Genomic DNA, 23,248 nt, shown 5'->3' with positions numbered 1-23,248 from the left:
TATAATGAACGTCATTATATTCATAAAACTTATGCAGACATCACTTTTAAATTTTAACAGCAAACCACCGTTTACAGAAAAAAAGCAGTATAATGTAGTAGGTACCTATTTTGAATGACATATCTCATGCAGAAATAAAGACAAATGTCGACGAATAGCGGAAGAATTGAAATATCCTTCTCCTTCGTCCCAACGCGACGAAAGACCGATATTTTGAATGCGCCGCTATTGGTCCACATATGTGTATCTCTAAGATGTATTGTAAGCCTACAGGGGCCTAAGTTAGGCGCCACGAGATAAAAAGATAAGTTAGTCTAAATCAAGAGACAAATTTTCATAAATATTGCTATCTCTTTCGTTGCGATGGGACGAAAGAGAGATCGATATGTAGACTATAGCTTGACAACTTCGATCGTAACACTCCCGATGTTGCGCGCGGGGCGAGAGGCGTGTAGCGATGAATGAAAGGTTCACGACTGGTGTACGTGACTTCCCAACGATTTCACCCGCGCTGTCTTTCCGCCCGTCGCCCGCATATCATGGGAGTTTTATCAACGAACAATTGATGACTATAACAGACAATTGCCTCTTGACAATAATGACACATATCTTAGGCCCACTGCTCAATACAAGAGTATCTGCGTTTGTAATAAGTATTTAAGGCACTTTTAAACTGAGAAACAATGTTCTGAAACGCAGTTTTTGAAACTGTGTTGAAAAACATATTTTGTTAAACAGTAAAAAGGTGCCTTTACAATACTAGTTGAAACTAGGTCTACAAAAACAGACGTGCTTACATCTAATTAAAATCACATTTCATATTACTCATAACACATCAAGAGAAAATATTAAAGGGTTTTTCAGATAGCATAGGTACGGTAACAGTCGCGGCAAATTTTCAAGATTGAAACTGTCACCCGCACCATGCTGCATGAAACGAACTGTAGTGGCGTAACTGTACCATCTGAGGCCCATAGCAAATTCGTTGGAAAGGCCCTAGAGAAATGGTCATATTGTATTTTCTTTTTTTAAATTACTTTTGGCCTTGAATCCTTTGGGCCAGGGCCAACTGGACTTTGGGCCTGTGGCATTTTGCCACCGTACAGGTAAGGTAAAAGTAGACTATCGTAAATAGCCAACGATGCTATTCTATTATATAATGTTGATATATTTTTAACATACAATGAATAATTATAAAAAATAATGAATTAATATTACAAAAAAAACTGGATATTATATTTCATTAATATTCAATTTTAAATTACATATAAACATATGATTATTTAGAAAAATATTTAACTGCCATCCAATTGCTATTGCTGGTAATTATAATATTATGTTTCATGATATTGATGATTATTTACTAACACAATAATAAATTGTACTTATGCCTTAATTTATGTAATTAAATTTCAAATTGGATATATTAAATATACGGGGCGGTACTATAGCTTGGCAACTTCGTTTGTAACACTCCCGATGCGGGAGCGGGCCGGGGGGCGTGTAGCGATGAATGAAAAACCCACGACTAACGCACCTCACTTCCATGCACGCACGATTTCACACCCGCGCAGTCTTTCCCCCCGTCGCCCGCATATCATGGGAATGTCATCAACGAACTTGCACAGACTATAGTTTAAAATGTACAATTTTATCTCACCGAAATTTTAATAAAAACATAAGATAAGACTGACAAGTCACTACATACAGACAATTTAACTGAACAGTTTGACTGTTCAGTTAAAACTGCAGGTCTGTAGCAGGGTTAAAGGTATAGATAGAAAATATAGAGTAAATTATTATATTTCTCAAGTTTATATATGTATACACAAATACATACACCAACAATAATTGCTATTTAAAAGCTTAGAAACGATTTTAAATATTATAATGCATTCATAATACAAAAATTATATTCTCCCGTATTATATCGATGGGTCGATGATTGTATATTATTAAACGCACGCAAAGGGTTTTTTTTTAATTGAAAACTCGTTATTACATAAAATGTTTTAGAAATTACGAAATCTAGCTTTTGTCCTCATCTTTCCGTTTCCCTTCGGCAGTTTGTTCGGGCCTACGGCCTAAGAGGTCCCTTTTGACGCAGCACTTGTCACTCTGTAATTAAAATATCCAATTTTTATTAAAAAATCCAATTCCAACCGACAAAGACGTACCGCCAAGCGATTTAGCGTTCCGGTACGATGTCGTGTGGAAACCAAAAGGGGGTGTGGATTTTCATCCTCCTCCTAACAAGTTAGTCCGTTTCCGTCAGGTGAGATTGTAGTCAAGGGCTAACATGTAAAAAAAAATACAGTTTTCGAACAGGAAATTATTTTTTTCTCCAATCTTGAAGAATTACACTTAAAAAACGAACAAAACAAATAATTATAAAAGAATAGAGAATGCATAGAGTAATAAGATATGGAGATGCATCACACCCAAATTCTGCAACAAAATTGTCTGTCGTTTTTTGAGGGGGACGAGGTAAAATCACACATCGAAAATATTTAACACCAATAAATACATTGTGTCCTTACACTACACAACACACGTCTAGCGAGAAAATTATAGTTGGTCTAAGGCTGCAAGAGATGAGTATCGGACTGTGATGATTGTTTTCATCAATCATCAAGCGTTGACCACATCATCATCATCAACCTCTTTATAATGGCCATCATCATCATTATCAACCCATATTCAGCTCACTGCTGAGCTCGAGTCTCCTCTCAGAATGAGAGGAGTTAAGCCAATAGTCCACCACGCTGGCCGAATGTGGATTGGTAGACTTCACACACGCAGAGAATTAAGAAAATTCTCTGGTATGCAGGTTTCTTTACAACGTTTTTCCTTCACCGTTTGAGACACGTGACATTTAATTTCTAAAATGCACACAACTGAAAAGTTGGAGGTGCATGCCCTGGACCGGATTCGAACCCACACCCTCCGGAATCGGAGGCAGAGGTCATACCGACTGGGCTATCGATTGCTCATATTATTTACGCAAAACAAAACAACAAATAAGATTACTTTTGCTCAAGCAAAGACCTTTACTTGTCTATAAATACGACGGTTAGTCTTCGTACATTTTACTTGTCTATAAATACGACGGTTAGTCTTCGTACATTTTACTTGTCTATAATTGCGACGGTTAGTCTTCGTACATTTTACTTGTCTATAAATACGACGGTTAGTCTTCGTACATTTTACTTGTCTATAAATACGACGGTTAGTCTTCGTACATTTTACTTGTCTATAATTGCGACGGTTAGTCTTCGTACATTTTACTTGTCTATAAATACGACGGTTAGTATTCGTACATTTTACTTGTCTAGAAATACGACGGTTAGTCTTCGTACATTTTACTTGTCAGTCTTCGTACATTTTACTTGTCAGTCTTCGTACATTTTACTTGTCTATAAATACGACGGTTAGTCTTCGTACATTTTACTTGTCTATAAATACGACGGTTAGTCTTCGTACATTTTACTTGTCTATAAATACGACGGTTAGTCTTCGTACATTTTACTTGTCTATAAATACGACGGTTAGTCTTCGTACATTTTACTTGTCTATAAATACGACGGTTAGTCTTCATACATTTTACTTGTCTATAAATACGACGGTTAGTCTTCGTACATCCATCCTTTCTACGTGCCGAAAGCACACGTTTCCTTTTTTCCTTAACAAAGAATAAAAAAAAAAAGAAAACCAACTAAAATGAAAACTAACATACACTCACGGAATCAATGTCGCTAGAGTCGTCGGTGTCGCTGGACGTGTCCGTGTCGTAGTGCCCCAGGCCGGGCAGCACGCCCACGCAGCGCAACGCTCCCAACGTCTCCCCGGGAACCGCACTGTTCTGGTCACTATCATAAAAAAAAATGTTTTTTGTCTATAAATCAAAGAGTAAATATCATACAGAGCGAGTCTTTACAAGCAGTGTGGTAAAGTCGCTGAAACTCATCTTAAATGACGTCTTATCTTATGTAAAATATTTAAATACTTTAAAAACTGTTCACAAAAACTAAAGAAATAAGATGGAGTAATTTTTTATTGGTTATTATTGAGTATAATATTAATTTATGTAATTGTTGTTAGTGTTAAATTTTTAAATACAAATTATGAAAAAAGTTTGTAAATGCGATTTCAAGGAGACGCGTGACTTTTGTTTTTTTTTATGGGTTTTACCGGCTTCAGCACACAGTTTCAAAAACTCACTCTGTGGCAAGTAATTAAAATTTCGTAATAAGAGCAAATCTTATGATGAAACTTTATTTATTTATTTAATAATCAAGCAATACCACACATATTACATTATACAATATAATAATAATTATACAAGTTACATTTTATTATATAAAGCAAGTTAATGGATACCCAGTTTGGGCGTAGCTTTTTGTCGAGTGAGTGATAGGGAGACCGATTTTATTTTTTGTTTTCTTAATCATTCATGTAGTCATTTACCGCGTAGTAGCACTTTTCGACCGGAAAGTCCTTTAATTTCATTTTGAAAGCAATATCTTTCTCCTCATTATGTATATGGTATGGAAGGTTTTTTGTAAATTTTCATTGATATTGCATATGGGCCGGAGCTGTGAGGTGTCCGCTAGTAAAATATACATTATACGAGTAAGTACCTGTTATTGTAAACGATGCCATTTTTTGGTGGGGATGGGCTCTTCTCCTTATCTAGCTTCTCGCCTTCCATTTCACTGGCTTTCCTTTTCCTTACAACTACCTGTAAATATTGAATGGATATACAGTATTAGATATTGAATTGCTATAAGTGAAAACATGGTTAAGGTAGAAAAGTAGATATGTATACAAACAAAACATACAGGTAAAAATCAAATGGTCTGTAAACCAGTGATTTCTATGCGGTGAATAATAATTATAACTAAAGGCTGCCTTATTGCTTGCTAAGCAAATTGAAGGCCTAAAAAATTAAGTTTTATATGACTCACCCCCTGCAGTTTGTTCTTCTGTGACTGTGCTGTGGTAGGTGTGGACCTCGCAGGTGCTAACTGCGCCCGAAGGCGGGTCAACTCTTCACTCTCTGCCAAGCTCGATACTCTTTCTCTATAAAAATTCTTGCTGCATTAAAAATCAATGTGTTTTAGCTATTAATTGAAAAACAGTATAGTTACTTCATGTATAACTCCATAAGGGCTGAACAATAATCTGTAAGCATGCGTCAACATCACTATTAGTTGACATATTGCTGACCAATATTCAACAGACAGAGACATCACTCTCTATTTTGTCCCAATGCAATGAAAGAGAGAGACAATCAATAATAGATAAAATAATGGATTTAAGGTATATACTTGTATATAACAGTATCAAACAGATCTGCAATGCAAGGATGATTGTTTATTTAAAATCTGGCATACACAAATTCAAATGTAAATTAAATATACATTCAAATATAATGATTTATCTTTTTGACTTTTTTTTACTTTATAACAAAAAATTGGTTGTCTGTAAAGTAGGTTTACTGACGATAGGTGAACGTGACAATGTCAGAAAATACTGATGGAATGGTTGCATTTTTCATAAGAGCAAGATATACTTTATTTCTTGTAAAAAAAGTTGGCAACCCTAGAGCTAGGAAACAATGCATGACGTCATCTTTTTTCGAGTTTGTATCTGGCTTCATCAAATCATAAGACATTGTCACGTCAAAAAATGTTAAGTTTCTTTTGATTTGCAAAGGTGGTTTATTGCTAAAGTAAAACAAATGATAATCATAATTTTCTAGTCCACAAGTTTGCTTGTTAACCACAACATTCTTATTATAAACCTTCTTGAATCTCTCTGTCAATAGACAGAAGCCCTATTAAAATATTTAAAGCAATACATATTGATCAGGTACCTGAATTCTTGCATTTCTTTCTTCTCTTCAATACTAATCTGCTGAGCCACTTCAGCTTTGGTGCGTTCAACCAGATCCAAGAAACCAACTTCATCATCATCCAGACCTCTGATCATATTCTCTACAAACATAATGTTGTATATAATATAGGTATGTAGGTCGATGATACAGTAAGTAGTACATAATAATCAACCTCTGACCTGATCAAGTATTTTAATAATAGTAAAGCATTTTCTGATAGAAATAGGCTAGTTAACACTATTTTTTAAATGGTCTTAAATAATTGTTTTTTCACACAAAAATGAATTAGTAATATACAACTCTTACAGAACCTCTTTATTATATGCTTCATAATGTACAAGTCTGAGCTGCATTTTATTTATGCTTGTACATAAATGTGCTAGCAATATCCTCCATAACACCTTTAATAAGTAACTCCCATATTATTAAAAGTGTTAGGATATTATGCATTATTGTTTTTATAATTAAAAAGCAAAGTGAAGACCTTTATAACATTAAATATAGTTCCTGATGCTCATAATAAAATACATTGATCAAAGTTATTGTATGTTGAGTAACTATAAGTGCTTGTGAATTAGGTTTTCTTTGCAGTAGTTAGATTTGTTTTGGTTCTTGGATTTCCATTTCCTACATTCACAGTTACAGTTCATTTCATGTAGGATGGTGCGGGTGACAGTTCGTTTCACTCTGTCACAATTCACAATAGGGATGATGACAGTTTTTTAAATTGTATATAAATTAAGAGTATGCTAATAGTAAAGCAACTTTGTCAAAGTAACATCATTACTTTCGGAGCTACAGGGATTTAAAGAGTCAGATTTGCGGCGCTGTCGCGGTCCCTGAAAAACGCTTACGAATTGGCACGAGTTAGTGACGTCGTTGGCTCGCTGATCGTTAGATTTGTTCATTTATTGAAAAATGTCACATTTAATGTAAGGAAGCTCAAACTGTATGAATTTTTATATAATTACGATAAAAGATTTTTATTAGATTTTGAAATTTTATAATCTTATTTATTTTGCAAATATCCAGTCAATCTTTGCTTTTTATGTATAAATTATTTAACATTGACATTATTTATCCGAATTTATCCCCATTATAGTATGTGTTATGAACGTCATACAGGTGACTGTCACCATACCCATGCTATCTGAAAAACACTTTACACTATAAATTTGTTAGTCTCTTGTCATTCATCCTCTCTATGTCCCCAACCATCTAAGCATACTATTCTTGACTTCATTCATGACTATTCTTGACATCACTATCAAATACTATAGTGTATCCTTACTAAGCTTGTGTGCCTCCTCATATTCTGCATCCTTCTTCAACCTCTGCTCTTCAAGACGCTGGAACAGCGGTCGAGTGTCGTATGACTCTTCCGGAGCCTCTGTATTCAAAAGTTATAGTTAACCTTCAGCGCAAAAGAATAGTACTAAAATTTAATGAAACTAATGAAAATGCTGAAGACTCCGTTTGTTATATTGATTGAATAATTTTAGGGAATTTTTGGTTGGAATTGATAAATTCTTTTGTCGATAGGCATGGAGGAAGGCTTTCGGCTGTGCCTATGGGTCGTAGCGTGATCTTATATATTACGCTACGACCAATAGGAAAGAGACTTCATGAAAGAAAGTTATAAGGCAGTATGTTTGCAGGGTCAACAGGAATAATCATTTTATATTTAGGGTAACGAGATTTGATCGTCCATATCTTGTGTACCTTTTGGCTGGTCATCCGTTCGCACTTTTTCCCATTCTTCCTGACGCCGGCGTCTCGCCTCCAGTATCTCAGACTCTGATATAAAACCGGAGCTCATTTTAACTATGTTACATTAAATAATGTATTCTTTATTTATTACAACGATTAAAAATCTACCGCTGAAGGTTAACTTTACATTCACAACTTATTTTATGATTTTTTTCTCAATTTAATTTTGTATTGACGTTTGGTTTGACTTTGATTTTTTTTCCTTTACTCTTTCTTGTAGGGAAAAGGCAAAGGTATTATACCGTACAGCCATGTTTTAAAGTTTGATTTGTTAAAAAAATACAACCGACTTCAAAACCTAAAAACGTACCCACTAAACTAAAAAGCGAAAAATAACATCATAATATGTTCTACCTGCTGATTAGTATGAAGGCGGTGCTGAGCCGGTGATGTATTAATTCAAGCCATGTTATAGATTTAGATTTTGCAGACAGTGTTGTTTCATGTGGTCCTGTCAGAAATGGCTTACATTAAGACAACACCGGCTAAGCACCGACTTCATACTAATCAGCAGGTAGAACATATTATGATGTTATTTTTCGCTTTTTAGTTTAGTGGGTACGTTTTTAGGTTTTGAAGTCGGTTGTATTTTTTTATTAAAATTTTTATTATTTTTCCATTTTTAGTGTAAAATTTCATCTCAAACGAAAACATCAGACCCCTAATGGCAGCCACAACCCATCTTGGTACAAAATTCTCAGCAATACAAATTAATCAAGCCCAAGCACAAGGTAGCTACCGTAAACCGTTAAGGAGTTCCCTTAATTGACCTTGGTTCTCATCATCAGACCCCTAATAACAGACACAACTTATATATGTAGAAAGTTCTCAGCAATACGAGTTAATCAAGGCCAAACACAAGGTAGTTACTGTAAACTGTTAAGGAGTTCCCTTAATTGTCCTTGGTCTTCATCACCAAGCCCCTAAATGACAGTCACAACCTACCTATGTGGAAAGTTCTCATTAATGCAATTTAATCAAGCCCAAACACAAGGTAACTGCTGTTAATCGCCGAGGAGTTCCCTCGTCTGTTTTATGGCTCCATCATCAGATCGACTTTAAACCTTCATGAAATTGTAGTGCTTAAAAGTACTAAATGGAAAAGTGTACGAACACACTAGACACCCATATAATTTTCGAAAGTTCCCCTCAATTTCTCCAGGATCCCATCATCAGATCTTGACATGATGGCAATGGGACCAAATGGGAACTATACCGTTTCAAACAAAAAAAGAATTTTTGTAATCGGTCCAGGCGTCTTTGAGTAATCGGTGTACATACATAAAAAAAAAAAAAAAAAAAAAAATACCGACCGAATTGAGAACCTCCTCCTTTTTGAAGTCGGTTAAAAAAAGACAAAAATATAGAGTATAGTATACACGAGCTGTCAGCAACCACAGATAGGTAATAATAATGTGTCAGCCTTAGCGTCAGCAACTCGGACTGTAACGTCTCAGTCGAATTAAATATAGAAAACTCAGGAAAAGAGTGACTCTTTTCCATAGAGATATTACATTTCCTAGGTAGGTAGGTCTTTTCAAAAGACCTACATAAATATGTATTAACTATGAGACCTATCTTTTAATCGCCAGTTGGATATAGTTCGTAGTTTATCCACTGTTTTTAATAACGTTATTGAGTAGTCTCATATAACAATCAACACCTAATTATTTTAGCTCGTAAGCTACAAAAAATTTGTTTGCTCAATCAATTCAACAACAAACAATGAAAAATATAGTTATTCGAACTTTGTTAAAATTTATTTTAACCCATTAATTTTAATGTAAATTGAAGCATAACTGGAGTGGTCTTTTTTTTGCGCTTAACTGAGTTAGCGGTTTTTTGGCATTTTTTAGTTTTACTCGAGTAGGTGACAGGATTGGAAATTAAAGATGGTCACACTCAAAGATTACAATGTATTATTGGAAATAGATAGGCTACTCTAATTTTTTTCGGAACGTTTGTGATAGCGCCATCTAGTGACTAGCTTGGGTATTTTTAGTATAGTATCCATTATGTTATAAAAATAATAATGCATATTTTTTGTAAATGAGAGATTTTTGATTTTGTAATAGTTGAAGAAACCAATTGAGAAAAACAAAAAAAAAGACAAAAAGTTTTCCTTGGTCCAGGCTCGAACTCAGGATCATTTTTTATGCACCACTAAGCCAAATGACTATATGGAACAATGTTGAAATTAATGTACGGTTACTATCTTTCTTTAATAATCCCTTTGCAAATTTGAAATACAAGCACATTCTTCCTATTGCGCGTCAAAATTAAAAGGATAAATAATTCTTTTTTTTTTATTTTTTTTCCATACTTACACGGTTTAAATCTCTAAAAACATTATAATACATACACATCATAAGTAATTGAATTTGCTATTCTGGAATCTTAAATCTAGAATGTAGATGGCGCTGCTTCATAAAGATTTCACGTTTTTCTAAGTTCCCATGGCATGGTCACACTCACAAGCAGGCCGGGTCAACTCTCGAACAAAGTTTGGTTATACCTACGGGGGCTAGACCTGTGGTGTCATCATCCATACGGTTCTACCGTCTGGTAGTTGTAGCAATATTATTATCATTAGTAGCTCACGCCTGACATAATATTTTGATAAATCTAATACATTTTTAGATTTAAATATGACTTTAATAACTGAATAAATACTTTTCTTCTATAAAAATATAGAGAGACACTCTCGTTGAATATTGTTTTAGTAACGCATGGGTAAGATTTTCTAAACGAAGTGTGGCAACCCCAATTACTTAATAAAAAATAAAAATGTTATAAAATGAAAATGGCGTCATTTCACCAAATATCTTAAAACACAAATTCACGAATAATAAAATAAATGTTTGCCACGGCCTGTTAATATTTATGAAGACCTCTTCATGGATTGGATTTAAACAACCTGCTGTGTAATATCCTCGCCATTCTTGATGTTGAGAAGATCTATAAGTCTTTTACGTTTCATCTGAGTGTTGTGGTTTTTCATTATGTTAAAAATAAGACTTTGTTAGTTCAAGTGTCTCTATAACTATGAAGAAGAACAAAAAAAATGCTTTGAGTGTGGTTCTTCGCCTGCCGATGATCCAGAGAAGACCCTACAGAGATTACCGAAACTTGATTCTACAAATTTAGTCTCCGGTATGTACCTACTTTAAGTTTTAGCTAATAATAAAATACTTTAATAATAGCTATTGATCAGATAATGATTACATTAGTTAGTTAATTAGGTTTCTTAGTAGTCTTCTCAAGATATGGGAATTATTAAAATCCTACTAATTCTTATGAAACTCGTGCTCAATTATACAATTATGCTGGGTTTACACATTATGGTTTGTAGATGCAATGCACCCCAAATAACTGTCTGACCTGCAGCTGTCTGAATGTTTACTTCTCTGGATCTACTAAACAGATTTTCATTTGGTTATCACAGGTAGCTTAATCTGGAGCAACATAAGGTTAATTATGAAATGGTAATGAAAATAAACATCTGAGAAAAGCAAATTTCATGAACTAATTTGAAAGTATCTGTTACCAGAAGTAAATTTTTTACTATACCACTGTTCAATATTGAACCACAGGTATATGTACTAAAGGCAGGTAAAGTAAAATTTGAGTTTTATTTTTGAATCTATAATAAGTAGTTTATAATTATGTAATGATGAACCAGAACAATTTGTTAATTTGAAACTACAATTACAAGATTTTATAATTATGTTAGGCTCTAGGCAGACTAATGAAGAGTATGTTAGTTTACTTTGTACGAAAATCTGTTCTTTGACATAATTATAGAATAAGATGATAAGTGATGATGCAATCTAAGATGGAAGCGAGATAAGTAGTTAGGCAAAGGATGAAAATCCACACACATTTCTGTTTCTACATAATATCTCACCGGAACACTAAATCACTTGCCAGTAGGGTATTAACTAGCCAGCCAGACATAGACCAGAAAGAAAACTTCAATCGGCCCAGCCGGGGATAGAACCCAGGACTTCTGCGTAGTTAATCCACTGTGCTACGGAGGCCATTTCGGCAATATTATTCTTGCCTTGATTTATAAAAGTTTTTGCCAATAAAAAGCTACATTTTTCATTGAAGGTTGTTTGAAAGAAATAGCTTTTAGCTATAAGACCTAAGCTTTGCACATTTTACTTTTTTTTTCTTTTTGACAATGTAGCTTCTGTGAACAGTTGAGGAATTCCCTCATCTGTGTTACTGTTCTATCATCAGATTGCCTCCGGACATTTTAGTTATATTTCTCACCTGGTTCTTGTCAAGGTTTTGTAATAAATAACAATAACAAATGAACTAAGTAAAAATGGCTATGTGGTTAGTCTGTCTGCCGTAGAAGTAGATGCAAGAGGATTACCAACAAAATCTTTCTATAACTTGTTTAAAGACCTTGGCATCTTTAGGACGGCAGCAACTTCTATGTAGAAGAAAGAGAGAAAGAAGAATAAGTATCCAAAGCTGCTCTTAGTAGGATCTTACCAAATTTGGCTAAGCAGGGAGAACAACACAAGTAGGGGAGTTTAATCAATTGTCAAGGAATTCCTTAACCCTACATCCTGTAGTCACAACTCCAGGACTCTGCTCGGAGTATTTCTCTCTACCAGGCGATGGACCTGGCACCTGCACGGAATGCTAAGATATTCATCTGTCTCTTCATGCGTAGTATGTTTATGTATTTTTAATTAAATTTACTCACTCTCTTTATTTCAGTAATGTCCAGATAATCAATGATTAGACTATTGGACTTTTAGAATAAATTTTACATTGAACTATGAATGGTTTGTCATCTACATTTTTAAAAAAGACGAGATGTTTTGCCTGTAAGAAGAAGAGAGAGAGAGAATAAGAAGTTAAGTTAAACACCTACTGTAAAATGCACACTGCTCCAATGTGGGTTGATAGGCTTGGGGTAATAAAGTTAAATTATAAAAGGATCACTATCAGGTGTTAATGATAATGACTGGGATATATAGCATATCATACTCTCTGAGATATAGGGATATAACACCAGCAACAGCTCTCCAGTGATAGCATCATTGCTCTTTGCATCTACATGCCATTGCCAGTTGTGGCAATCGAACTCATCATATTAGTGTGATGAGCATGGATGTATTTCAGAGTCTATGTGGTTGTGAGTGTTAAATAACAAGTAATGGCCCAAATAATAAGTAGCCTATATGTTGCTCAATAATCTTCTCTATCTTCCAGTAAAAGTCCCATTAAAATGACCCTGCTGTTCCAGAGATTAGCTCAAACAAACAGACAGATGAACATTTTAAAGAAGTATGGCTGTATGTCAGTATTGTATATAGGCACTTGAGAAAACACAGTTATTTTGAAATCACAGACATACACTTAAATTTTATTTATATGTATTGGTGCTGTTCATAAATATAGCATCAGCTGAAACAAACTAGGCATAGTTAAGTTACATTTTATACAGGGTACTCGGGCCTATTTCTCATAAATTCAAGGTGTTGACAAGTCCACTTATAGCTACCTTAGCTACTAGTTTATATTGAGGAGAACTTTCCACCTAGATGGGTTTTGACTGTATTAGGGGTCTGGTGATGAAGACGAAGGACAGTTAAGAGAACTCCTCAACGGTTCACAGTAGCTACCATGTGTTGATAAATTTGTATTGATGAGAACTTTCCACCTAGATGGGTTGTGACTGTATGAGGGGTCTGGTAATGAAGACAGTTAAGGGAACTCCTCGATGGTTCACAGTAGTAATTAGTTTGATTCTAAGTCAGACGCAATCAAATACAATGTTTTATCACGACTCATAGCAACATACCTTTGGCGCTAGATCAATATCTAGGATGATTTCACTAAAATTGAATTTCTTTTATTAAAAATAAAAATTTTTAATAAAAGAAATTCAACCAACTTCAAAAACATAAAACATACTGGCTAAACTAAAAAGCGAAAAATAATATTATACTAAGTTCATATCATATTATGTTCTAACTGATGATCAGTTTGAAGGCTGTGCTACACCGGTGTTGTTTTAATTTAAGCTGTTACTGAAAGAACTACATGAAAGAACACTGTCTTAAAAACCTAAATATTTATGATATTCTTACATGGCTTGAATTAATACATCATTGGGCTAGCACCACCTTCAAACTGATCATCAGTTAGAACATAATATGATATATAGAACTTAGTATAATGTTATTTTTCGTTTTTTAGTTTAGTAAGTATGTTTTTGAAGTCGGTTGACTTGTTTTTATTAAAGTTTTTTAATACACATGTTCCTTAGACATTTTAAATTAATTTTCCGTATAGAACTTGGAGCTACCCTAGAGTTATGGGAAATATTCCCGAGCACCCTGTAGATGCTACTTAATCCTACTAATCCTTCATTCATCAGTATCGGTTGGTGGGCTTGGAGTTTATAAAGTATATATAATTTATTTATGAACATTCCTCATTCAGTTGAGCTTTTACTACCCATAACACAAGCTAAGCTTACTTTGAGACTAGTTAGTGATGTGTGTAATGTGTTAATATAAATATTAACCAACTTTCTGCAGTTTGAGAATACGCGGATAAAATATAGCCTATGATACTCAGAAATAACGTGGCTTTCTAGTGGTAAAAGAATTTTCAAAATTGGTTCAGAAGATCCAGAGTTTACCTGCTAGAACACCACTATTTTTACCTCTTTATAATACATACTAGCGGACGCCCGCGACTTCGTCCGCGTAAATTTCGATGTCAACTTTACTACTACCCCTAGCCTACCCTACCACTACCCCAACCCTACCCAACTCCTACATCTACCCTACCCCTACCCTACCCTACCCCTAACCCCATCCTACCCCTACCCCCATCCTAACCCTACCCCCATCCAACCCCTACCCTCCCCGTACCCTATCCCTTTCCTACCCCTATCTCACGCCCATCCTACCCCTACCCTACCACTTCCCTATCCTACCCGTACCTCTACCCTACCACTACACTAACTCTGCCCCTACCATACCACTACCCTAAACCCGGCCCTAAACCTACCCTACCCCTACACTACCCCTGTAACTTCTCTATCTTACTGCTACCCTTAGCAAAATCGGTCCAGTCCTTCGAGAGTGGTGGTATGACCAAGAGAAATAGAGACTTCTATGCTAATAATATAAAGAGGTAAAGTTCGTGTGGTTGTAGGAGGTAATCTCTGGATCTACTGGACCGATTTGGAAAAATGTTTTACCAATAGAAAGCTACGTTATTTGCGAGTGTCATAGGCTATGTTTGATCCCCATATTCACACGGGAACGGGAACTACGTAAATGAAAGGCCGGGCGTCATATAGCGGAATTTCTGCGTCTTTTAGAAATTTTGTATTATCTCCGAAACGATTTAACTAATTAACATACTATTAAGGGCAAATCTTATCTCCATAATATCCTTGTGATTATTAAATAATTTATTTTAATAAGGATTAAAGTTTAGTTGTATAAATAATGACGTAAACCTAAGTATATAAAATTAATAATGTTTAAAACACAAAAGGTACTATATCTGCTAATATATAGAAGATAGATATATGATGTCGCGGACTTTTTTGTAGAACTATTAAAGATACATAAAGCCTCCATACATTAATTTCAATTTTACACAATGGTTAAGGCAGCGCATGCGAATAAGTCTGCTTAAGAGGATTTTCAGTCCGACCTGTATGACAAAAACTGTGTTAACTCGGCGAATATATATCATGCTAATATAAAATATAGCCTATAGCACTCCCCGATAATGTAGCATTCTACTGGTGAAAGAATTTTTGAAATCGGACCAGTAGTTCCGAAGATTACCCCATTTAAAGAATGTGAAAAACTTACAAACTTTACCTCTTTATAATATTAGTATAGATATAGTTTAACAACCCATTTTCGGCTCATTGTTGAGCACGAGTCACTTCTCAGGACGAGAGGGGTTAGGCCTTAGTCCTTCATGCTGGCCCAATGCGGATTGGCAGACTTCACACACCTAGACAATTAAGAAAATTCTCAGTTATGCAGGTTTCTTCACAATGTTATGCTTCACCATTTAAGACATTTAATTTTAAAATGGGTTGGATACATATTGGTATAGATTTTTATTGTGAGTTTCTTGAAAGAAGGAAATGCTCAATATTTCATAGACCAACCCAGGACTCAAACTCAGAATTTCCTGATAGTTACACTGAACCAATAAAGCAGTTAGAGAGAGAGAGAGAGAGAGAGATAAATAAGAGTTTATTATGTATTAAAATTAAAATATATACCTAATGCTTTCAGCAATCCTGCTTCTTCACATGAATTTTACCCGCATGACGACGGTTTTTAATATAAAAAATATTTACACAATGTCTCAAAAAACAATCAAAGCTTTGAAAAATAAACAATGTTCGCAGAAGTTCAGTACCAACAAACTCACAAAAAATGAGCCCAAATTTAGCATTACTTGCAAGCCAGACTAAGAAATTTCAAGAAGATAATTTAAAAGAAGACAATAGAATAAACAGATAAACAGATGGAAACCAGGCAATAGGTATGTTAAAATAGGTTATGTTTCATAGAAGCTATTTTAATCCTACACATCCATCATTCATCATTGTCTCCATATAGTAGAGGAGGTATGGAGCTGAGACCCACCACACTGCTCCAATGCTGTTGGTGGGCTTAGGGTGATAATGTTCAATTAATTAATTACCACTATCTGATGCTAATGTTAATAATCGGGATTAAAGGTTTCCCACCTTCAGGATGAGAATTTAACTGAATTTTTTTTACATTTTTCATAATCTATTCTTCACATTTTTCACTCAATAAAATTCTTTTAGTTTTTGTTTGTTTTTAACCTGGTGAAAATATGTGAAATTTTGCTATCGGCTTTCCAACTCCAAGATGAGAATTTGACTGAATTATTTTTAACCGACTTCTATGTTTTTATTTTCATAATCTATTCTTCAGTTTTTCCACTTAATAAAATTCTTTTAGTTTTTATTTGTTTTTTAACTGGTGAAAATATATAAAATTTATTCTTTATGTTTAAATTTTCAGGTGTAGCAAAATAGAAGATGAAGGTCTAGCTGTGCCAGTGCTGAGCCACACAGTTGCTACTGGCATGTTTGCAAAATAGCACAAGGTAACCTGCTTCATCATCATTATCAGCCTATTTTAACGGCATTACAGGGCCAGGCCTTATAGAAAAGTGATTATGGAGCTGAGACCCACCACACTGCTCCAATGCTGTTGGTGGGCTTAGGGTGATAATGTTCAATTAATTAACAACCACTATCTGATGCTAATGATAATAATCGGGATTGATGGCTTCCAAACTCCAAGATGAGAATTTAACTGAATTATTTTTAACCGACTTCTATGTTTTTATTTTCATAATCTATTCTTCACTTTTTCCACTTAATAAATTTTTTTAGTTTTTATTTGTTTTTTAACTGGTGAAAATATATAAATTTTATTCTTTATGTTTAATTTTTCAGGTGTAGCAAAATAGAAGATGAAGGTCTAGCTGTGCCAGTGCTGAGCCACACAGTTGCTACTGGCATGTTTGCAAAATAGCACAAGGTAACCTGCTTCATCATCATTATCAGCCTATTTTAACAGCATTACAGGGCCAGGCCTTATAGAAAAGTGATTATGGAGCTGAGACCCACCACACTGTTCCAATGCTGTTGGAGGGCTTAGGGTGATAATGTTCAATTAATTAATAACCACTATCTGATGCTAATGATAATAATCGGGATTAAAGGCTTCCCAACTCCAAGATGAGAATTAAACTGATTTTTTTTTACATTTTTCATAATCTATTCTTCACATTTTTCAATTAATAAAATTATTTTAGTTTTTGTTTGATTTTAACCTGGTGAAAATATGTGAAATTTTGCTATCGGCTTCCCAACTCCAAGATGAGAATTTGACTGAATTTTTTTTTCATTGTTAACCGATTTTAAAAAAAGAAGGAGGTTCTCAATTCGAGTCCATGTTTTTTTTTCATAATCTATTCTTCACATTTTTCACTTAATAAAATTCTTTTAGTTTTTATTTGTTTTTTAACTGGTGAAAATACATAAAATTTATTCTTTATGTTTAAATTTTCAGGTGTAGCAAAATAGAAGATGAAGGTCTAGCTGTGCCAGTCAGTGCTGAGCCACACAGTTTTTGCTGGCATGTTTGCAAAATAGCACAAGGTAACCTGCTTCATCGTTATTATCAACCTATTTTAACAGCATTACAGGGCCAGGCCTTATAGAAAAGTGATTATGGAGCTGAGACCCACCACACTGCTCCAATGCTGTTGGTGGGCTTAGGGTGATAATGTTCAATTAATTAATAACCACTATCTGATGCTAATGATAATAATCGGGATTAAAGGCTTCCCAACTCCAAGAAGAGAATTTAACTGAATTTTTTTCACATTTTTAACCTACTTCAAAAAAAAAGGAGGTTCTCAATTCGAGTCTATGTTTTTTTTTCATAATCTATTCTTCATATTTTTCACTTAATAAAATTACTTTAGTTTTCATTTGTTTTTAACTGGTGAAAATACATAAAATTTATTCTTTATGTTTAATTTTTCAGGTGTAGCAAAATAGAAGATGGAGGTCTAGCTGTGCCAGTGCTGAGCCACACAGTTGCTACTGGCATGTTTGCAAAATAGCACAAGGTAACCTGCTTCATCATCATTATCAGCCTATTTTAACGACACTACAGAGCCAGACCTTATAGAAAAGGGGTTATGGAGCTTAGACCTACCACACTGCTACAATAAAGGTTGGTGAGCTAAGGGTGATAAAGTGAAATTCATTGTGGATCACTATCAGATGTTAATGATAATGACCTGGACGAGGCACGGGAGTGTAATACAAACAACTTACCAACTCCAGGCTGAGAACTGTAAATTTCTTAAAAGAAAGAAAAACTCAGTATCTGATAGCCTGACCCAGGATTCGAAGCCACGACCTCGTTATCCAAAACCACATTGGCTAACCAATATTATAATACTAGCGGACGCCCGCGATTTCAACCGTGTGATGTTCAGTTTTTGAACATCCAGCGGGAACCATGTTTCTGGGATAAAAAGTAGCCTAAATATTGCTCAATAACTTCCTCCAATGAAAGTCCAATTAAAATCGGTTCAGCCGTTCCAAAGATTATCCCAGAGAAACAGAAACACAGACAGACGAAAAATTTAAAAGACCTTGTTTGCATTTTAGTATTGTGTATATAACTATAATCACTTGAAAAAACTATTGATAAATTTCACTAAAATTAACTTTTATTCCTGAAAAAATCAAGGGAGATTTGTGAAAAACTGTATTTGACGCGGCCATTGTTGCTTGCCTCACCCTACTCAACTAAATTATTTTAGTGTACAACATGATTTTTTTTGAGACGAATATCTTACCAATTCATGGATTCACCATGTGGGTGTCCATCACGTAGCAGAGAGAAAAACGCTGAGCAGAGCTTGGACTTGTGATCAAATGGTAAGGTTAAATTCCTTGACAATTGATTAACACTCCCCTTCTCTGCTCGTGTTGTTCTCCCTGCATAGTAAGGTCTGCCAAATTTGGTAACCCAAATCTGCACTTCTAGAGAGACCAAGGTCTCTAAGCAAATTATAGAGAGATTTTGCTGGTAATCCTCTCGCACCTCTCTACGGCGTATAGACTAACCATATAGCCATTTTAGTTAGTTCATTTGTTGGTCATAATATTTATTCAGTTTTATACTGTGGTCCTTTGGAATGTTAGTCTCCCACGGGACAGTAAGCTCTACAAGTACTATGCTAAAAGAAAATGTCTGGTTTAGATCACGAAATAGCAACATCCTCTGGGATTATCCTCTTAACTGGTAACAATAATAATTATGTAAAATGTATACCTTATCAGCCGATAGACGTCCACTGCTGGACATAGGCCTCTTGCATGGATCTTGTTGTGTTGTACTATACATTGCAAGGTAATGCCCATAAATGACCACGCTGGGCATGCGGGTTGGTCATTCGCAGGCCTAGACTTCTCGCACCGGTATCGCTGCTGCCTGACACCGGTCTGTGGTACTTGTGAAGTCTAGCTGAATCAGAATGGTTAAACCGCCATTGGTCGGTCGCCAGAGCCTCGTCGGTCAATCTGCAGGGTGCACCACGTGCAGGTGATGTTGGCAGTTGGAGAGGCTGACTGGTACTAGCCTCCCCCTTACACCCCATAAATGTATACTTCTTATTTATTTTTGCAGGTGCAGTGCATGCAATAATAATTATGTAAAATGTATAACTTCCGATTTATTTTTGCAGGTGCTGTAAAATGAAGATATATTGTTAAATATCATGAGATAGAAATAAAAGATGAAGATCTAGCTGTACCCGTCCCGAGCCACACTACTGCAGCCACGTTGCTGCTGGGATTTTTGCAAAATAGCACAAGGTAACTTGCTTTATTCATTCGGCTTAGGTTGATATTATTAGATTGATTAATGATCACTATCAGAAATGTTAATGATAATGACCGGGTTCGACGGCTTAACATGCTCTCTGAGGCACGGGGTGTGACACCACCAACTTCCCAACTCCAGACTAAGAATTTGTTAGCAGAAGCAAAAACTCAGTATCTCTTAAAGACAGAACCAGGATCTCGTGATCCAAAACACATGGACTAGCTACTGAACGAACAAGGTAGTTTTGACCTGCTTAATAACAATGAACTACATGTTTCCTAGATACACTTACAGTTTTGTTTTTAAAAACTGAAATAAACACATTATAATTTCTCTTTAAGTTTGTGTGCAAATTTGTGAAAAACTGAATTCCACATAGACGAAGTAGCGGGCGTCAGCTTGTAAATAATGTAACAAAATATCCATATTTCTATACTTTTCAAGGTTACAGCTGAGCTTCCTTCTTTAGTCTATTTTCTGCTCCATTTACAAAATGATTTTTTGTAAATGGAGCAGAAAATAGACTAAAAATGTCCCTGATGAGAATAGGAATTCTTATTATATATAATTATGTAAATATTTATTTTCAGTGCATTTTAAAAAGTCATGTTAAATGAAATTTTCTATTACAGGTCACAACAATTGATGTAACAACCAGCACCAGGACCAGGCACCTGCACCATGATTCTTTGGAATACTAAAATTCGTCTCTTTATGTCTGTACTTCTCATAATGAAAAATGTCACGTTTTTATAAAAGAAATAATGGAATCAAATAATAAATAAAACAAGCATATGCTGGAAGTCCTCAGAAACAGCTCCGACTTTGATGATTTTTTTTAAAGTCATGTTTTTTATGTTATTTAAAATCATAAATGTTTTGGTGGACGAAATTATTTAAATTGTTAAAAAATATCTATGCTATTTATACATATATATATATATATTTTTTTTTAAATACAACCGACTTCAAAAATACAAACTTATGCAGAAAACTAACAAACGAAAGAAAATATTATAATATTTTCTATCTATTGATCACTTTGAAGGCGGTGCCAATGGTCCAATTAATGGGCCGACAATTAGTTATCTATTGTTTACTAGCTATAGGGTTCGAATTGCTTTTTCATATGTTTAAAAGACTATCATCGGAATGAACCCTTTATAATAAAAAAGTATTATCAAAATCGGACCGGTCCGACCTATTAAACAATCAATCATCCCCTGTTTTCGTAATGTAAAACCAAGCATAACTGTTAACATGAGTAGTCCGATTTTGATAATTCTTTTAATTGATCATTCTTGATTGTTTTAGTTTAAAACCAAGCATGTCTTCGAATTCCGATTTAAATAACTTTGTTTTAAATAGAAAGGGTATATTCCGACAATGGTCCCAAATCATTATAAATTTAAAAAAAACGAAGATGACTGGTTATTTTCCCATTAATTGTATTGTAAAACTATGCGTAACTTATTACGAAGTGGTCCGATTTCGTAAATTCTTTATAGATTGTAAAGGTATTTTGATTGTAAAGCTCCCATATAAATTTTAAAAAACAATTCCAATCCTAAATGTGCGATTGATTGTTTTCTCATTCATTTTAATATAAAACCAAGCATAACTTTTTATTGGGTGGTTCGATTTTGATTATTCTTTTTTTGATAGAAAGGCTATATTCCTAAAAATCTCATAAAATGTTGGAAAAAACAATTTCAAACCTAATAGTAGGAAAATAGAAGATGATTAATTGTTTTCCCATTTATTGTAATGTTAAACTATGCGTAACTTTTTACTGAGTGGACCGATTTTGAAAATTCTTTACTTTTTGTAAAGGGTTTATTTCGAAGTAGGTCCCATATAAATTTCGGAAAACAATTCGAATCCTTAAGGTGGAAAAAAACGGTACGATTGATTGCCTACCCATTAATTGTACAATTGGCACCGGCTTCAAAGTAATCAGTAGATATAAAATATTATAATGTTTTCTTCAGCTTATTAGTTTACTGCATAACTTTGTGTTTTTGAAGTCGGTAGTGTCTATTTTTTAATTATTTATTATATAAATAGCATAACTATTGTTAAATAGTATAAATCGTTCCATCCTCACTCAATATGAAGAAACAAACTGAACAAAAAAAATCATCAAAATCAGAGCTGTTTGAGGAGGTAGAGGGTAAATGCTCTATTGATTCGCCTAAAAGTAATATTATGTTATCGCATTAGGTTGTAAAGTTTGGCTAATGAAAGTAGAGACTGAAATTGCCCGCCAAATTTAAAAATCACATGCGTTTTCATAATTTATTTAAATTAGTTTTTCTTTGTGAATACATTATTACCTATACTATAAGTGTTAAACTCAGTTATTCCAATATTTGCACTATAATTTTGAGAATTTACTCCGATTTTTTAAAATTTGGCGGGTGATTTCAGTTTCTACTTTCATTAGCCAAATTCTAATAATTTTATTGTTTGTGAAATTTATACTAATTAGAAAGAGGAAGAATTTGATTATTTGTTTGTTTGCATTGAATAGGCTCTGAAACTACTTTGCTGATTTAAAAATTTCTTACAGCATTATAATCATGGATTAGGCCATAATTGTTATCTCTGTATTCCCACGGGAACGAGAACTACGCTGGTGAAACTGCGTGACGTTTGCATAGTTTATCATATGTACAAATATCCCGACAATCTATATTTTTATGTATGAATTGGTTAAGTTATAATTGACTTGATTTTCCCAAATATCTCAGTGAAGTCAAATACCCAATTGATGCATAGATATATTTTTATTTTGGTTTTCATTTTACTTTAAAGATAAAATTTAGTTTTAGAAGCAAAATGAATATATGTAGATTATATTTAAGGTGCTGATGTTTACTTAGTAATTGATTAAGTGCATAACATATTTATTTGATAATAAAGACATTTCAACTTGAAACTGTTATTCTTTCTATTGTTTAATTTATTATATACAATTACTTGTTACTAAAATATTGTGCTATTATATTGTTTTTAATATTTTCACAGTTCAGCTTTTGGGGACGGAGTGGTTTTAAAATAAATATTTTTAAAAATCTGTTTAAATTAATTAATTAATCGACAGAGTTTA

The 23,248-nt window shown here is 34.2% G+C and overlaps 1 protein-coding gene and 1 long non-coding RNA gene across 8 annotated transcripts; one reads left to right on the top strand and one right to left on the bottom strand.

The window, feature by feature from the left end:
• On the bottom strand, positions 1-7,863 carry LOC112043252 (PSME3-interacting protein). 3 transcript variants are annotated; one of them, XM_052885716.1, is made up of 7 exons: positions 7,622-7,863; positions 7,191-7,289; positions 5,879-5,999; positions 4,968-5,082; positions 4,641-4,741; positions 3,737-3,869; positions 1-2,118 (listed from the first exon to the last, which is right to left on the bottom strand). In XM_052885716.1, exons 1-7 carry the CDS (start codon positions 7,716-7,718, stop codon positions 2,029-2,031), a joined length of 756 nt encoding a protein of 251 aa, XP_052741676.1. In that variant the 5' UTR covers positions 7,719-7,863; the 3' UTR covers positions 1-2,028. The 3 variants fall into 3 exon arrangements, with proteins under 3 accessions (XP_052741676.1, XP_052741681.1, XP_023934347.2); XM_052885721.1 differs by having other exon boundaries at positions 3,733-3,869; positions 7,622-7,862; XM_024078579.2 differs by having other exon boundaries at positions 3,743-3,869; positions 7,622-7,861.
• Positions 7,864-10,155: 2,292 nt separating this feature from the next.
• LOC112043254 (uncharacterized) lies at positions 10,156-23,077 on the top strand. Of its 5 annotated transcripts, XR_008251454.1 has the most exons (9): positions 10,156-10,822; positions 11,115-11,281; positions 12,407-16,228; positions 16,741-16,825; positions 17,181-17,265; positions 17,800-17,888; positions 18,280-18,364; positions 19,997-20,126; positions 20,769-23,077. It is a non-coding gene; the product is annotated as an uncharacterized LOC112043254 (long non-coding RNA). The 5 variants fall into 5 exon arrangements; XR_008251456.1 differs by lacking the exon at positions 11,115-11,281; XR_008251455.1 differs by lacking the exon at positions 10,156-10,822 and having other exon boundaries at positions 10,829-11,281.
• Positions 23,078-23,248: the final 171 nt, after the last annotated feature.

Source organism: Bicyclus anynana, chromosome 2, assembly GCF_947172395.1.
Source record: "Bicyclus anynana chromosome 2, ilBicAnyn1.1, whole genome shotgun sequence".
In the NCBI taxonomy this organism is placed as follows: Eukaryota; Metazoa; Arthropoda; class Insecta; order Lepidoptera; family Nymphalidae; genus Bicyclus; species Bicyclus anynana.
Note: the sequence above shows the minus strand (reverse complement) of the source record. Positions and strands in the feature narration are given on the sequence as shown.

What these genes read in the sequence shown, in the direction of transcription:
- LOC112043252 (XM_052885716.1), bottom strand. Translation starts at nt 7,718, where the DNA reads ATGAGCTCCGGTTTTATATCAGAGTCTGAGATACTGGAGGCGAGACGC. An exon ending in AAAGAAATGCAAGAATTCAG is followed by an intron (nt 5,083 to 5,878) that starts GTACCTGATCAA and finishes GAATTTTTATAG; the next exon opens with AGAAAGAGTATCGAGCTTGG. An exon ending in AGAAGAACAAACTGCAGGGG is followed by an intron (nt 4,742 to 4,967) that starts GTGAGTCATATA and finishes CAATATTTACAG; the next exon opens with GTAGTTGTAAGGAAAAGGAA.